The sequence below is a fragment of the Pipistrellus kuhlii genome, unplaced genomic scaffold (assembly GCF_014108245.1).
Source record: "Pipistrellus kuhlii isolate mPipKuh1 unplaced genomic scaffold, mPipKuh1.p scaffold_m20_p_11, whole genome shotgun sequence".
In the NCBI taxonomy this organism is placed as follows: domain Eukaryota; kingdom Metazoa; phylum Chordata; class Mammalia; order Chiroptera; family Vespertilionidae; genus Pipistrellus; species Pipistrellus kuhlii.
The window spans coordinates 36,309,154-36,327,113 of record NW_023425416.1 but is presented as its reverse complement, the minus strand read 5'-3'; the positions used below and the strand labels follow the sequence as shown (position 1 = coordinate 36,327,113).

General features: G+C 42.4%; 1 protein-coding gene across 6 annotated transcripts in view; it reads left to right on the top strand.

Moving 5' to 3' along the window:
• THRB (thyroid hormone receptor beta) overlaps nt 1–17,709 on the top strand; it is a 285,578-nt gene extending 267,869 nt beyond the window's left edge. For all 6 annotated transcript variants that reach the window (XM_036431621.2, XM_036431619.2, XM_036431617.2 and 3 more), the window contains 4 exons: nt 578–783; nt 4,755–4,901; nt 9,783–10,041; nt 12,157–17,709. In XM_036431621.2, coding sequence (XP_036287514.1) covers nt 578–783; nt 4,755–4,901; nt 9,783–10,041; nt 12,157–12,398 — 854 coding nt within the window. In that variant the 3' untranslated portion in view covers nt 12,399–17,709. The remainder of the gene's footprint in view (nt 1–577; nt 784–4,754; nt 4,902–9,782; nt 10,042–12,156) is intronic.
• The last annotated feature ends 251 nt before the right edge of the window (nt 17,710–17,960 follow it).

Sequence of the window (17,960 nt, the reverse complement as noted above, 5' to 3'; positions counted from 1 at the left end):
CATTATGGATAAGGACAATGAGGGGTGGGAAAAGGGCAGTAGGTGGGATGGGAAACTGGTAGAGGGGAGCAATGGAGGGGGGGGGGAGAGAGGAAAATTTGTAATAATATGAACAATAAAGATTTATTTTATAAAATAAAATAAAATAAAATTAAATTAAATTAAATTAAATTAAATTAAATTAAATTAAATTAAAAACTCAGTGTTAACCTAGACTAGGTGGGACTCCATTCTGAGTGCACCTTATTTGCTTGTGAATTCAGATTGGCTAGATAGACTCATCTGGGAACCTATGGGTAGGATAGGTTTGTCCTCTCCCTGCTTCACTCTTATTTAGGGCCACCTTCTGTGTGATTGGGATGCCCAATGTTCAGCAGCTTTGTTTGGAAAAGCTGGCTAGGCAGGCCCTGGGAGTTGGTGCCTGGGCTTATGGCAGTGTGCTGCCCAGGGAGAAAACGCCCCAGTGTGACCCACTCTGTGGGCCCCACCGAGCCGTCTGCACACCTTTGGTCCTGGGACATGCAGTCTGCCACATGCCTAGGAGTATCTGTGTGTTTCACTCCCTCTCTCCTCCCAGTGGTACTGGATGATAGCAAGCGGCTGGCAAAGCGGAAGCTGATTGAGGAGAATCGGGAGAAGAGACGGCGGGAGGAGCTGCAGAAATCCATCGGGCACAAGCCAGAGCCCACCGACGAGGAGTGGGAGCTCATCAAAACTGTCACCGAAGCCCACGTGGCCACCAACGCCCAAGGCAGCCACTGGAAGCAGAAGCGGAAATTCCTGGTGAGGCTCCCCGCACAGCTGAATAGAGGTTGCGTGTTGGCACTTTCTGCCTCATCTCACTTAATCCTCACAGCCCTGGGGGGTGAGGTGACCAGCCCATCTTACTGAAAAGGACGCTGCAGTGCTGAGAAGTCAGGTGATTGCAGAGCCAGGAATGGAATCCAGGTCTCTCTGAGAACATGAGTCCCTCCTAGTGCTACTGTTTGTGGGTCCCTAGATTCCAGAGCATTTCCTAAGGCCACATTATCTGTTTGCTTTTGCTTCTAGTCGTGAATTAATCAGTAAAATCATTGCCTGCCAGCTTTCCCTTTTATGCTCATTTCTTCCCTCAGATGCCCATTTATATACATACTTAATCCACTAAACTCACTCCAAAGTATTCCTTATCTCAAATGCATTTTTATGTCAGTAGAAGTCAAAATGTTTAGCTTAAATTCTCTCAAGACCAGGAAGGAAAATGTGAAGAGGAAGTAGGGATGAGGGTGAAGAGGGAGCTTGTAGAGAAAACAGGACTTTCAAGACCCTTAGAGTATCGTTGTTTGATGTTTTTATAAAAGTGGCTCACCCCATTATCACGTTACTAGAAAGTGGTTGAGCCAGGCCCAAGGCCAACTCAGGTCTTCTGCTTCCAAGTCCTGGCCCTCCACCACCTCACCAGATGGACTACCCATCCCACCACCAGCTGGTGTTTCACCATCGCAGAGACTGACTCCTGCTCTTGGCTTATGAGTATCTCGCTGAGCCCTGCATCAGACATTCGATGAGTTTATTTTTTATCTCCAGGGCACACGAGAGTACCTTTCCACCCGAACAAGAAAGTATAATGGTATAACCGTCCTCCTACCTCAACATTACCATTATAACAGGATTGGTGTGTGTGTGTGTGTATGTAGGAAATTTGGGGAGAGTGGAATCTTACCCATAGTTCACTTTGTTGACGACTTCCACCAACAATGCTGGCAAACATGATTCTAAGAGCTGACATGAAATGTATATTATGTGTAGCTGCTTGATCTACAAATTGCCCCCTCTTGATCCAAATACAAATAACCACTTCTTTAGGCCATTTTTTCCTTAGAAGGGTGCTGGGAGAGATCAGAATGCTTCCACTGTCCCATCTATCTCTACCATGAACTTCATTTCTATCAACCAATCTCTTTCTGTGCCTGGGATCACTCCTGCATCTTGGGGGACCGACCATGTTCCATTTAGCATTGTAACCAGGTTCTGCCACACGTGGTGTTGAAATTTATGGTAGCTCTTCACCAAGTTGGCTGCCATTAGATTCTTTCCTCCTTGTACACACAGCCCATTCTCCCATGGAGAGGTATCGTCTATTTTTCCTCTCCCCTTGAATCTGGTCTGTGATTCCTTCAAACAATGGATTTGGGAAGAGTAACTACTCAGGCTGTCATAAGAAGCCTTGTAGTTTCCATCTGATTATTCTTGGAGGGGGAAGATCCCTTGTCTCTCTGAGGGAAGCTAAATGCCATGTAAAAAAAAAGTCCACCTACCCTGAGAATTGCCATGCTATAAGGAAACACAAGCTAGCCATATGAAGAGGTTCTCAACCCGGCACCAGAAATGTGAGTAAAGAAACCTTCAGATGACACTAGCTTCTGGTGTCATATGATGACAATTGTCTGAGGGACACCAAGTGAGAAACAAGTATGCAACTGAGACTATCAATCCCCAGAACTCTATGAGAGAGTAAAAATGTGTTGTTTTTAAGCCACTACATCTTGGGGTAGTTTGTTACGCAGCGATGGCTAACCAGAACAGAACTCAATACATATTTATTAAACAGAATATACAGCTCCACCAGCCCATATCCTCAGAGACAGTACAGTTAAGCCATGTCTTAGCCAGTTTATAAATACATATTTACAAGTATTCCTTGCAGAAGAATGACCTCGATTGAGTACTTATGCTCAGGATGAAATTTTTACTCTTTAAGTTGGTGAATTACTCCTACAAGGACATTAGGAATCCTTCATTAAAGTCAGCTTTGCTAAATGGCATTCGTGTCCTGAATAGGCTTCTACACATTAGGATTTGTGTCTCCTATTTAGTAAGACCCCTTTTTTTGCTTGCAACACTGCTATGCATGTTATTTCATTTATTTTCATGTGATAATGGCTCATTTTGCTCTGAAATAGAGTTTGAGGAGGCCTATTATGCTAATAATAGGATAGTAATGTATCAAAAGGGATTAAAATATATTGGCACAAAAGCTAGAAGTATTCATTTATCTGGAATGGGTAAGTAACTTACTCCCTCAAAAGAATTTCTTCATCGTTTTTTGTCCTAAGACCAGGACTCAAGTCAGAAATAGAGAGACTGGTGATTTCACCTGGGTTTCAAACTCTTATTTGTGCTGAGAAATAAGAGTCATTGGCAAATAAGCACTTTTGCAAAAGCCATGCAGATTTTCCTAATTCTAAAGCCACACTGTACAACTGTTTCCAAAAACACTTCCATCATATAATTTTCTAGTTTTCTCCATCCACTCAAATGCTCAATTTAATCACCAACAATTTGCAAGTGACGACAGTGATGGTGAGGAGTCCATGTGGACTGAGAGAGGAGCAAGACGTCTTTGGTGCCAGTCAAGGAAAAGCAGAGTCTCCCCACCAAGAGTAACTCACTTTTACCCTCCCAGGGGCAGTGAGACATTTGGTTTGGAGTGAACCCTCCATACCAACAACATTATTGTCTATTGGCATTAGTATTGTGTGTTGACATGTGTTATTATTCTGATCCCTTAGTTCCCAAAGGGATGGCTTTTGAATGGATTTTTCACCCAAAATAAAATGTGACCATCGGAACCAGAGCCTGCCTGCCTGCTTTTCCCCTGGCAGAGCTACTGTCTGATTTCTCACATACTTGAATGGGGTAGCCTTGAAAAAGGAACATGAGCAAAAGGCTCAGACAGGATGAATGACTTGGCTATGTGTGGTCTGTGTAGACAGAACAAAATACAAGTGCAATCAACTCAGGAAGGCTTCTATCACCCACTCAGGAAGCAGTGATGACCACAGGAGATGCATGGAGGCCACACCATGGCAGTCACCAAATGCCAGGCTAGGGAGCTAGATAGCTCCAGTGGGCATTGGGAGCACAACCACCTGGGGGCTTGCTACAATGTTGATGCTGCACAATTGAGTCTGAGGAGAGAGCTAAGATTCTGTATTTCTAAGAAGTCCTCCAGTGACACCCATGCTGCTACACCACCCCTTGAGCAGCAAGATTGGATTGTTCTTAGGCAAGTGAATAGCAGATAAGTGCCCTCAGGACATTGAATACTAGTAAAATCCCCACTCTGCCTAACGGTGTGCCAAGTTTGCAAGGCTCAGTTCCTATAGGCAGTCTAGGACACCTTCTCAGCCTGCTGTGACCTCCTCCAACTGGAGTCTGTAAGCAGACAGGATGCTGAGCACCAGCTGGGTGGGAAACAAGAGTGAATCCACAGGGTGCTATCTGCTGGGGCTCCCGCACCCCCGCTCTCTTACTGCCCATGCTGAGCCCACCTCGCACACAAAGACACTCATCAGAATGTGCAGCACTCTGAGAATGCCCCAGAATGTATGTCACCTGGTGTGAGTATACACCCTTTGTGCTTTCAGAGGTAGAGCCCAAATTCCTCTTCTCTCTCCCTTTCTCTCTCTCTCTCTCTCTCTCTCTCTCTCTCTCTCTCTCTCTCTCTCTCTCTCACACACACACACACACACACACACACACACAGGCACCAATTTGTGAACAGTATCACCGAGGCCTATTACAGCAATGGCCAAGACATATATCCTTGCTCAGAGACATACATGGACAACTCTACACTTTGTTAATAAATTGGGTGCAAACTGCAAACTGTACAGATTGGCTGTCCAGAAGAGATTTTTCTTCTTCATCAGAAGTAGGATAAATAAAGGTCCTTCAACTTCATCATTTAACTCTTTATCTCTCCTCCTTAGCCAGAAGATATCGGACAAGCACCGATAGTAAATGCCCCAGAAGGTGGAAAGGTTGACTTGGAAGCCTTCAGCCATTTTACAAAAATCATCACACCAGCAATTACCAGAGTGGTGGATTTTGCCAAAAAGTTGCCTATGTTTTGTGAGGTGAGGAAATGATTGCTTTTCTTCTGCATTTTTTTCATGATAGATCCATCAATTTCCAGGAATACTGAGTATTGTTTATAATTTAATATTACCTAATAGGGCTAGTCCTATGAAAGTAATGTCAATTCAAAAGGAAAATGCATTCTTTCGTTTATACTTTCCCACCCTTTCAGTCAGCATTCATTAGCTTCTCCACGTGAGGTCAACGAAGATCCTATTCATCCACTTGACTCCAGGCATAGGAAAAGATAATAGCAATTCTTGCCGAAACTGGTTTGGCTCAGTGGATAGAACATTGGCCTGCGGACTGAAAGGTCCCGGGTTCAATTCTGGTCAAGGGCATGTACATTGATTGTGGGCACATCCCCAGTCGGGGGTGGGCAAGAGGCAGTTGGTTGATGTTTCTCTCTCATCGACGTATCTAACTCTCTATCCCTCTCAATTCCTCTCTGTGTAAAATCAATAAAAAATATATTTTTAAAAAAAGATAATAGCAATTCTTGCATTTATTCAGTACCTATGATGTCCTAGTTACCATGCTCAAGTTTGCCTACATTAAATACAATTATTGTAACAGATCTGCAGTGTGGTTTAATTAACCCCATTTCACAGATGGGGAACTTTGAGGTCAAAGTGATTAACTTATCTATTATATGTGGGGCAATGGTTTGAGTCTTAGTCTATATTCTTTTTATATACCCCAGCAAGATGACTGTGTGGTTGCCTTTTAATCCTCAAGAATAGAGGAGGACCCTTAGAGAGCAAAGATTTTAAGATCTCCTTAAGTACTCCCTCTTTCCATATAAGCTCACCCTTTCTTGGCCCATTTTCAGGGCACCTTGAGAAGCTCACCTACCAAATGTCAGACTTGCCCTGTGGGACACTCATCCCTAACATTAGCAGTTCTGCCCTGTGGTAGCTGAGAGCATAGGTTCTGCAGTCAACCTTATGGGCAAGAATCCTTGATGAGTTATTAAATGTCTTCAAACCTTGGTCATCTCATTTTTTTTAATATGTATTTTTATTGATTTCAGAGAGGAAGGGAGAGGGAGATAGAAACATCAATGATGAGAGAAAAATCATTGATTGCCTGCCTCCTGCATGCCCCCTACTGGGGATAGATCCCACAACCCCAGGCATGTGCCCTTTACTGGAAATGAACCTGAGACCCTTCAGTCCGCAGGCCAACACTCTATCTACTGAGCCAAATCAGTTAGGACTGGTCATCTCATATTTAATGAGACTTATAATAGGATCTACCTCTTACACATGTTGAGAGGTTGATATGGGATAGTTGGTGCTTTGAGAGTGCCGGGTCATAAGTATTCCATAATTTTAACTATTAATACTATTATTATTTAATTCATTACATTACCATCTTGCCTCTACCTTCTTTTTTGAATCAAGTGGGGTTGTGTTTTCTGAAAAATTTTTCCTTTGATAAACCCCATCAGGTGCCAATCCATTGCTCTTCACATCTCCAAGGGGACCCAGAACAATACCAGGTAGAGAGGACCACATAGTGCTGTGAGCCTCTCACCCAAGCCACTAATACGTGAATCTAGTTTCACCTAGAAAGAAGCTGAGTTTCCTCACAGGGAATGACTCTGCCCCACCTTGACTTCCAGCCCATTTGTGTTCTTGAGTTTGTAATAATGGAAGCCCAGCTGGAGTCTGACAGATCTCAGACATGATGGAGACACTTCTCATTGACAATTTCTGAGCCTCCACAGAAGCCATACCCTGAAAAACAGAGCAATGGGCTCCAGGATACAGGTGTTTGACCCCCCAGACCCAGCTGAGAGAGAGAGTGCCGCCCTCTTATCCCAGCTGCACTGAGGTGGGGGCGGTGAGTCCTGGAGAAGGAATCTGACATATATCCATATTTGGTATGGAGCGTTCATGCCTCTGATGGTCTTTTTTTTAAATAAACTCTTATTAAAATTTAGAGAATATTACAAAAATAATACATATTCATTGGAGATTTATACAGCATGATAAAGACAAAGGTTCATGGTAATACCACCAAGAGATAAACTGCTGAAATTCTGGGGCCTATTTTAGTCTTTTTCAAATAAACAAGCATATATATATATATATATATATATATATATATATATATATATATAGAGAGAGAGAGAGAGAGAGAGAGAGAGAGAGAGAGAGTATAATGTGTATTATACTAGTATATATTATTTTTATTGTATATGTATTATATATATATTTATACACACATAATATATATACTCTCATTCTGCAGTAAAAGCTAAGAAATTTGAAATTATATGGTAAAGTAACTAGGTTGAATTAGTAAAAAAGATGAAATACCCAGTGTTTTAAATGTAATTTAGTAGTATTAGGTCTAGTAATAATTAATGTCGTTTTCTAATACTTTTTTAAATCGAATTTATTTAAACAATACAACAAAATTTAATCAACAATATAGTTGCCGTTGTTTTCTACTACTTGTGCCCAACGCTCAGGAAGCATTTTAATCCCTCTGTTGTAAAATTCTTGTGATTTTGATGCAAAAAATTCCGTCAATGCATTTTTGAGGCATTCTTCATTATTAAATTTTTTTCCAAGAAGAAAGTTTTGCAAAGAACAAAACAAATGGTAATCGGAAGGGGCAATATCAGGAGAATATGCAGGTTGGGGGAGAACTTCCCATTCCAACTGGCGCAGTTTTTCAGCAGTGATTCTTACAGTATGCGGTTGTGCGTTATCGTGGTGAAGAATTACGCCCTTCCGATTAATCAGCGCGGGTTCTTTTTCTCTTAAAGCTTGGGCTAACCTTTCCAATTGGGCACTATACACTGCACTTGTAATGGTTTGGTTAGATGGTAAAAGTTCATAATGAAGAATTCCTTTAAAATTCCACCAAACACACAACATCACTTTTTTCGCATGCAAGTCAGGTTTTGGCGTGGGCTGCAGAGCCTCATTTTTGTCCAACCATTGAGGCCACCTTTTCAAATTAACATACAGCACCCATTCTTCATCTCCGGTAACAATTTGCTCTAAAAACGGCAAACGGTTTTGACGAGAGAGGAGCGAATTGCAAATTGTGACTCTTTGATTACAGTTGTTGTCGGTCAACTCACGAGGAACCCATTTTCCAAACTTTTGGACTTTGCCAAGTGCACGCAATTGATTGGAAATTGTTTTCTGTGAACAATTTAAAGTTGTCACAAGCTCTTGTTGGGTAATTTGAGGATTTTGCACCAAAAGAGCTTGAAGAGCTTCTTGATCAAAATTGGACACACGGCCTCGACCACTCTTGTCATCTAACGAAAAATTTCCCTCGCGAAATTTCTCAAACCAACGCTGGCATTTTCTGGCGCTAACTGCATCTTGACCAAGAGCACTACAGATGTTTTTTGCAGCCTCACTTGCTGTTCTTCCTAATTGGAACTCGTAAAGCATGCAGTGCCGAATATGCTCTTCATCCGCCATCTTCTTAGCCCTAGTTTTGCAACAAAAACCAAACCAAACACAAACTTTTTCAAGCAAAACTTGTTAATTGCACTTCACACGTTCTGTAGATACCACGTGTTTGAAGGTTATGTCAATACAAGTCAACGCCAAGCAAGATTTTAAACGAATGTTTAAAACGACATTAATTATTACTAGACCCGATATTACCTTTAGTTTTATATGATAAATTGAACTTTGGGTGTTGCCAAGACTGTTTCCCAAATAGAATTTGTACTTGCTTAATGAAGAGATAGAGATTATGTGTAATTTACATTTCCCTTGTTTATGGAATCCCAGACCCATCCAGAATACTTCAAAGAGTGTGCTCTCTTCTCTTGGCATTGGACTTCGACAGATAGAGCTTCAAATCTTAGCCTCACTCATAAAACTCTCATGTGACCACCCCTCGCATATTCCTCAACCTCTCAGTGCCTGGATGTCCACATCTATAGATAAAATTGGAAGCAGAATATGTAGCTCAGTGCACTGCTGTGAAAATTCAATAAGGGGATGCCCATAATCTTGGTATGACATCCAATTCATAAAAAAAAAAAAAAAACCACAGTAATGAATAGTCTTTCAAACTATTTTGATAAGTATATTTAGTTAAATGTTCTCCCTATTCAGAAAATACAACTCTGATTTTTTTAAAATTATTTTTCTTAGAAAAATTATTTTGTAAAGTTTGTTAATAATGTTATTATGTTGTCACAAATCCTCATTTATAAAGCAACCAAATTAGTTGGAAAAGATATCACCACATTGACGAAAAGATACAACATGTGGAGCAATTCTGGTGCTATAAGCACTGAGAATATAACCCTAGGAGCCAGAAGTCTGAATGCTGGCCTCACCTCTGCCCTTAACTCCCTGGGTGACCTCGGGCAAAGCTTTTACATCTCTGTGCCTCATGGGTACTAGGCATCTGTAAGGGACTGTCTAGTCCAGTGCTTTTGAAGAGATTCAAGGAACAAGCTTGCTTCAAAAAACAAAGAGAACCACAGTTGCCAACTAAGCATAGTGTCATCTGTTGATTCCTGGAGCTATAAGTCAAAAGTGTTGGCAAATTTAACATAAGCACAGCTCTCAAGCAGTAAGTTGGGTTATAATACAAACTCCAGAGTAAGGAGATATAAGCAGTTTCACTCAACTGCTTAATACCAGTAGGAGATCTGTATCTTTCGCCAAAGAAATGCAAACCCCTGAGATTAAAGTTAGTGAAGACTATGACCAACTTGATTGTTGAAAGTCTGGAGCTAAGTAGGAAGAGGAAAGCCACCAAGTCCACATGCTCAAGGAATTTAGGATGAGTGTCCATCACAGGAAGCTGTTATGATACCGCATGTTGCTCTTGACTAACCTTTGTCCACCTGTTCTTTGCTGATGTGGGCTGGTTCTTTTCAGCTGCCATGTGAAGACCAGATAATCCTCCTCAAAGGCTGCTGCATGGAGATCATGTCCCTTCGCGCTGCTGTGCGCTATGACCCAGAAAGTGAGACTCTAACCCTGAACGGGGAGATGGCAGTGACACGGGGCCAGCTCAAAAATGGGGGTCTTGGAGTGGTGTCGGATGCCATCTTTGACCTGGGCATGTCGCTGTCTTCTTTCAACCTGGATGACACGGAAGTAGCCCTCCTTCAAGCAGTCCTGCTGATGTCTTCAGGTGAGTGTGCCTAGGCACTTTCTGGGTGTCAAGAGAGTGTGGGTGCTGATTCACATCACCTGATGAGTTTTTAATCCCTCTTCAACTCCCGAATTATAGCTCCCTGGGGCTCTCAGTCCTTCAGTAGAAATAAAACATAGCTTTTCTGAGAACTCCCTATGTGGTCTTGAGGGAACCCCAGCTTCTCTGGGCTTCAGTATCCTTTAAAAATAAAGAAATTGAACTATATAAGTGGAATTATATTCCTGGAGGGGGTGGGGGGTTTCAAGGAAATCTTTTAGCTGAGGTTTCTGTGATACAAGGACAGGTTGAACTAATTCGGAATCATAGTGAGGAAGTTATTTCTTATAGCTCCTAAATGTGGCAGAGAGATTCACTTTGATGCTGGTCTGTCACCTAACACTAGCTAACCTCCCATTAAAAAAAAAATCCTTACCCAAGGGCATGCTCAGAGAGAGGAGAGAGAGAGAGAGAGAGAGAGAGAGAGAGAGAGAGAGAGAGAGAGAGAGGAGAGACATCAATGTGAGAGAGATTGAACCCACAACCCAGGCATGTGCCCAGACAGGGAGCTGAACCAGCAACCTTTTAATATATAGGATGATGCTCAACCAACTGAGCCACTCTGGCCAGGACATATCTGTGAGAAATTTTGTCTCAGATAGTTAAAAATAGTCTTTGACCTTTCAAAATGTTTATCTTTTCATAAACAGGTTTAGTACAACTTGAGCATCATCCAAATGTCCTTTCATCTTTTTTCCATCATTTATATGACCACCTTATCTTTATGTCTCATCAAGAGACAGCATTTGATCCCGAAAATCCCAGGTTATCCCTTTAAAGGAACACATGAGAGCAATATTGTGTTGAGTTTCTATTTGGATCAAAAATTAAAGGATCCTGTGCAGAATTCTTCTAGCACTTTGAATGGAAAAGAGAAGACAGGGAACCAGGAGAGAGAGGGAGTGAGTAGATCCACAGAGTAGCAACATCAAATATGAAGGAGGAAAACAAAATAAAAATGCACAATTTGCAATTTGAGCTGAATAGGGGATTCCAAAAGCCCATATACTTTTAGATTCAGAAGGGTGAGTTGAGCCAATTAGACCTAATCTTTCCTTTCGGATTAAGCAGAACTTTGTATAGATTTTTACTGATACCAATTCTTCAGTCACTGGACAATTAGAGTGTGAATTTATGTGATTGGAGCTACAAAAAGCAAGCTGAGGAGACCTGGACAAGGGGGGATAGGCTTCCTGGAGCTGAGGAATTCATCCCGGTTTATAAATTACTTTTGTAATTCAAGTGTTTGCAGCCTGGACATTCCACAGTCACCCAGCCCCCTGGTGACCTCTCTTCATCACTCTTGAGAAAATGCCTTGAGTCCCCTCCCACAACAGTGGGGGGAGTGCCCAGTCCTTACATGCTCTTGGTCTCCTCTCGTTCCAACTTCGCTCTGTTACTCTTCTCTGCACAGGGCAACTCTGGATGGCTCCCATCCCCTTTTCTTTTCCTTTTAACCCCCACCCACAGCCCCACAGCCCCCCAACACAAGGCAGCTACAGGTGGAACTTTTACTGACATATAAGGGAAGGGAAGGAGTAGTTCACCACAGCCTGGCAAACGACTAAGATTGGATCTGGTGCTTCTTTGTTGTCACAGGGTTTTCTCGCTGTCCAACGTTCCTCCTTTGGCATCCAGGCCCCGGTTTCAGGTTTCTTTCTGTTCTGTGCTTGTCCATGCTCATTCGCCTCTTTCTCCCAGGGACCCACTGGGACCCCAAAACTATTCCCGTGGTATGCTTTGTCTGTCAGCTCTTTAGGTGAGGGTTCTCCTTAGACCATGCGCGGAAGGTATTGCCATTCACCCCATGGAGGGCACTGTCTAAACCAGAGGTGATGGGCAGCACAAAGCATTGGTCCCCTTCATAGCAGTTATGCCACGTCCTAGTATTTTGGTGCCCAATGCCCCAGAGTTCATGTGGCACCCATGCTCGCTCCTAGGAGTTGGAAGGTCCTCAGATCTGCCCCCTCTCACATGAAAGTGCTTGAGTCAGGCAAGGCAGTCCCTCTCTTTCCCGCCCTCTGAATTAACATCCATCTTCCTTCGCCCCCTCAGATCGCCCAGGGCTCGCCTGCGTGGAGAGGATAGAAAAATACCAAGATAGTTTCCTGCTGGCCTTTGAACACTATATCAATTACCGAAAACACCACGTGACACACTTTTGGCCAAAACTCCTGATGAAGGTGACAGACCTGCGGATGATCGGAGCCTGCCATGCCAGCCGCTTCCTGCACATGAAGGTGGAATGCCCCACGGAACTCTTCCCCCCGTTGTTCTTGGAAGTGTTTGAGGACTAGACTGGCTGACTTCCTTCTCATAATTCCTACAGCACTACTGGGTGTCATTTCATTCCATTGCCTAGATCTTTTTTTGTTTGTTCCTCTGTTTCTTTGTGTTGGGAGGGATGGTACAGGGAGCTAGTCCTTGGCGTAGACATGGATGAAATTGCCCCTTGAATGCGGGTACTTGCAACTATTGCATTTTGTTCTCCAGTCCTTTGATGTGAATGCTTTGATGTTTTTACAGCTATGGAGGTGGGGTGGGGACCATCATTAATTCACCAGCACCAAGCCACCACCAGCTCCCATCTGTCCCTGGTCAGAGACTCAAGCAAGCAAAATGGCACAGCCGAAGACGAAAGAAGCCTTAAAACTAAGATCATGTGTTCATCTTGATCCAATTCGGACTTTTGCAGGGCTCAAGTCGGCAGGACACAGACCACCTTTGGTTAGACGTGGCTCCCAGCTTTCTAAGGAAAGGTCTGGACAAGTTCTGTTCATTCTAGAGCGTGCTGTCTTCAGCACTCTTCATTCTCTCCTGGAAGCCTAACGTGGAATGTATAGAAATATTTGTTGCCCCAAATCAGCGGTTCTTTCACTGGAATTTTTATAATCTTTTGATTTAATTCAAGTTATTCAAGGCATGACTCAAAGCCATGCAGGTACTTGACAGATTGAGAGCAACATGGAAAATCATGTCCTTCAGCGAGCTCAAAGAAATTAGAAGTTTTTGTCAGTGACTCAAGAGTTTCCAAAAATTCACGTTATTACCTCATAATAGGAAAGCTTCTTCACAGTTAAGGCTCAGAGAATATTTCCATAGAAATTAGGCCTATTTACAGTTGTCCTTTTTCAATGACATCTAATCCATCCTTTCTCAAACTCCTAAAGTTATTAATCCTGATTGCATCTTTGCTGTGCTGACAACAGATCTCCCTATGGATTACATATTCTAATCAAGGAAAGCTAATGAGCTGAAACTGGAGTCTTGTGGAGGGCTTCTGAGGAGAGACTAGTGTAGTTACATTACAAGTTGAAGGAAGCACAGTGATCTGAAAGCACTCTTCATGGACTGATGGTATGAGGATGCTCCTTCTAGTCTTGAATCCTGAAGCTCTTTGCTCTGCTCACAAAAATGTTTCCTAGTCTCCTTTCCCCTCTGAGTCTGTGGCTTGACTATCTCTAAACAAAGATTGGTCCAGCCACTGACGCTCTCTGTCTCTATTAAAGAATTGCCCTAAGGGATATTCAACAGAAAGCGCCCACAGATCATGTACATGAACCCTCACGCACCTTTCCCACCTATCTCAGCTCCCCATAACAAACATTGAAGTAGCTTCTACCCAGAAAACAAATGGTGACCTTGCCTCATCACTTCAGCGTCAGAAGATGGGCAAAGAATGTACCCATGCAATTGAATGTATCTCATTCTTCACTGGCGTAGTAGATAACACTATTTTTACCCTGCCTTGTACTGCCTTATCCTGGAAATCCTGAGGACAATAAGCCATATCAGTGAGATTTACCTAAAAACAAAGGAAGGAAAGTCACTGTGAAAACCAAGTCAGACCTTTTTTTTTTTTTTTAACTGGCCCAAAAGTCAGGGTGTCAGAGTTCTAGCTTGTGCTCTGTCAACTGACAGATTTGTGACCTTGTTAGATTTGGGTCTTGGTTTTCTCACCTTGGCTCCTGGTGAATAAGTCATAAACTCTAAATCCCTTCAAATCCTTAATACTCTACTCATTTCAGGGGAGAAAAATCTGGGTCTTTTGATAGTTTCCTTCATAAGTTTCTACCTTAATTAGACAAAAATTATGGCCCTCCTAACAGATATGGAAATATTTGGTATCGGTTCAAAATAAGAATTTGACACACTACTCGTCAACTCTGTAAAGAAAGGCAGGATGGCCTTGGAAACACAAGAGGAACGGCATTGAATATCCCAAGAGTGACTGGAAATAATCTGAGAGGAAACGTGTGTGCTTAATGCATTAGAGCAATTACACTGGCTTCTGGGGGAAGGAAACCAGAGCATCGCTGTGGAACTTGCTAACCACGGAAAATAAGGAAGTGAAGAGAATGAGAGTGTAAACATGAAGGTCATGGGCAGACTACCTGCTTTGACTCTATCTACAGAAAGTAAGGTTTTGTCCTCTCTGGGCAGCCTCTAGCCAGTCTCCTTAAGTCTTTGCTTTATTGACATCTCAGCTCCCTCTGTTGACTCTGAAACATAACCCCCTAGTCTCCTTCTAGCTCCAGGGTTAACTCTGTGCTTTGTGGAGTGGGGCAGATTTCCCGAGAAGGCAGTGAGAGGGAAGCAAGCGGGTGGGGTATAGGAAGGTTCACAGACTTCTTGGGCATCAACCTTCCTTGGAAGGTCTGTTTGACAGAGATTCTCCCACACATTAGACACACCCAGATTCAAATATAAGTACAAAGCCTGACCCCAATCAAAACTTGAATGCTTTGTGGACTAACCATGATTGGACATTGGCCAAATGATACAGTATATCTACAGTAATCCAGACAGCCCCAAGTAAATTTACATTTGGTCCTCAGCCTCTTAAATGATTGCCTTAAACAGGCAAACCACTGATCTAGTACCCTTGTTTATGCTAAGGAGGACAAGCCTTAATGCACTTCAGGTAGAAAGGAAAAGTTAGGAGAACTCAAAGGATCATGACCCTACTGGTCAAAGTGGCTCATTTCTTCTGTAACTGATTTAGGAACTTAGTGCATCTCAAGACTCCATCTCATAAAACTCACTTAAGAGGGATTTGCTCTGGATTTTTTTTAAAACAATTTTTTATACAGTCCAGACTGTCGAATCAAGTGTGGACCTGATCAAGAAACCCCTCACAGTGGAGAGACATCCCAGTAGGAGCGACCACCATACAACTGGGATTCTTATTTATAAATCACTTAACTTTTGGGGATGAGTGAGGTGTGTGTGTACGTGTGTGTGTGTGTGTGTGTGTGTGTGTGTGTGTGTGTGTGTGTGTGTTACCTTCAAGTGTACTTTGCTCTTCAACTTAGATGTGCAGTATTTTCAGAAATAGAAAAGTAAGATCTTTTCCTCTTTACGATTCTGCTCAACACACCATGTGCCACCTCAGAGCTTTTTCTAGTCAAATGAGCCTCTGTCTTCAATGACGCGCTTTGCCGTGTTGATGCCTCAGCCCAGCGCCCTGTCCCTCACCTGGGTCCCAGGGACACCTCTTTGGTCTGCAGCTCTGTCATCGGGGTGGACCACCAGGCGTGGCTCTGCTCTGGCTCTTCCCTGAACAGGTGTGCAGGCCTTGGCCCCTCCTCAACACTAAGCCCCCTCCCCGACCCCCCAGACTCAGCCTCCACGGAACTGCTGAGCGCCCTCCAGGCATGTCATTGTCGGTGATACATTCTTCTTCTGTGGAACTCTAACCTATCCGTGTCATGTTGACCTTTTGCTGCATGAGTCATAAATTATGAAATCCATCTGATGGTCTTTGAAACGTAGCCAGCATTTGTAAGGCTAAACCTTTTTCATCAACTGAATTTTAAGTGAGTCACCAAGCCGCAGCTCCTCTTCAAAAAGGAAGAGCGCTCACGGACATTTGAATCTCTGCCCTTTCCAAAGGCTATGGCATCAGGTTCTCAAATAAGCTCGTAATTTTTCCTGTTATTTTAATAATATGGAAAGAGTAGCATAGTGTTTCTTTTGATAGTGATAGACTATAATCCATATTTAAATTTTATAGAGAAGAAATTTTATTGTACTGTGATGTAGATATTTATTATCCAGGTAAGGATTTGCCCGGTGTGTATTTTTTACAATTGAAACGTTTTACTTTAATCTTAAAAAAATATACATTAAAAATATGCGCAAAAAAAAAAAAAAAAAAAGACTAGGGGGGAAAAAGGTTTGGCCTTATCACAGAATTTGTACTGTGCTGTATAAATGTTTTCAAATGCAGAAAGTGTGCATTTCCAGTGGTGTTCACATTCATGTATGCCGCCTTCAAAAGCAATATCGTGCAGGTAAAATGCTGTTTGTGGCTTTCTGTTGCACAGAGTTCGAACTGACCCACCTTATGCACAAGACAATCAAACATAGATCTGTCCTCCTCAGGATTCAGATGATTCTCAAGTAAATTACGGAGCACAATGTAAGACAAAGGAAGACTATTTCATTACACACGTACTATCGGAACCGAAGATTTCAGGGCGTGAATAGGCTGACATTGCCCCATTTTTCTGTGAGTTTTCCCCACTAACTTCACGTTTTCATTCAGTTAGAAAGCCAATTTGGATCTCTATGCTTTTTTCAGAGAAAACACTTCCCCCCACCATCATGTTTTCATGCCCTGAGAATCAGAAAAATGCTACAGAATAGGAAGAGATTGACGGTCATCAGAAGATCTGTGTGTTGCAAACAGTGTTAAGCGATATTGCTAGATTGGTAATATTTTTTTTTCAGCCTAAAACTGTTGAAATCTGTGATCAAAATGTTTTAAACTATCCAAAAAGAAAATTTGTATATTTGGGAAAAATGGATTTTTACATAGCTTTTGTATGCAGATATTAAATTGTAATTATGAATATAGTGGTCATAGATAAAGTCATAAGCTTCAATTCAAAAAAGAAAAAAAAAAGATTATAATGGATGTATTTTTCTGTCTCTTTCTTTAAGTATTATGTTCTAACTAGGCCCAGTATTGCCTACCCTTCTCATCTCCACTGCTTCCAAAGGGAGGGAAATGGGATGGAACAACATTTGCTTCATAAACATCTACTAGATGGGAGGAGGGTATGGGTCGGGGGGGGGGGGGGGGGGGGGGTGCAGGAAAGAGAGAAATAAAAGTCTCATGGGAGAGGACCACAGAGATGGAATGAGGGGGGAAGACTTAACTTTTTGTAGCACAAAGACTATATTCATCTTATCTCAAAATGTCTCAAAATATTATTAATGGAGTTATATTAATATATCTTATCAACATATATCTCAATTCCATTGCCCTGAACACATGGTAGGACTTTTTCTGTAATGACTGACAAAGAGGTAAGTGAAACTAGCTTAAGCCTAAAGGGAATTATTGAGTGCAACATCTAGGATGCCCAGGAGTGACACTGTCACCCCTGGTAGCTTCAGGCATGGCTGGATCTGGGTGTTCACTCGGTATTTTCAGGAGGTGCCTCTTTTCATCTTTCTGTGCAGATTTTCCTCTGTAAAAATTTCCTTCATACAGATTTCATGCTCACATAGCCTTTTACCTTACGGTGGCCCCCAGGAGCACTAAGATTAGCCTTAACAACTTCAATTGTGGGGAGTTTCTTTGCCCCGCAGTTCCAGGAAAAATTGTGGGTCTAATCCTCATTGGCCCAAACTGAGTCATGTGCCCATTCTCGAGCCAATCCCTGTGCTAAGGAGGACAGATTTGCTAATTAGCTCTGAAATTAATCCTCTAAAATCCTGGAACTGGGTGGGGAAAAGGATAATCAGCCCCAGGTAAACTAAGAACTACGAGTTGGGGCTGCCTATATATTTCTGACATTAATCAGGATCCAGTCCATTTCCTGTGGGAATAATTCAAGGACTTAGTA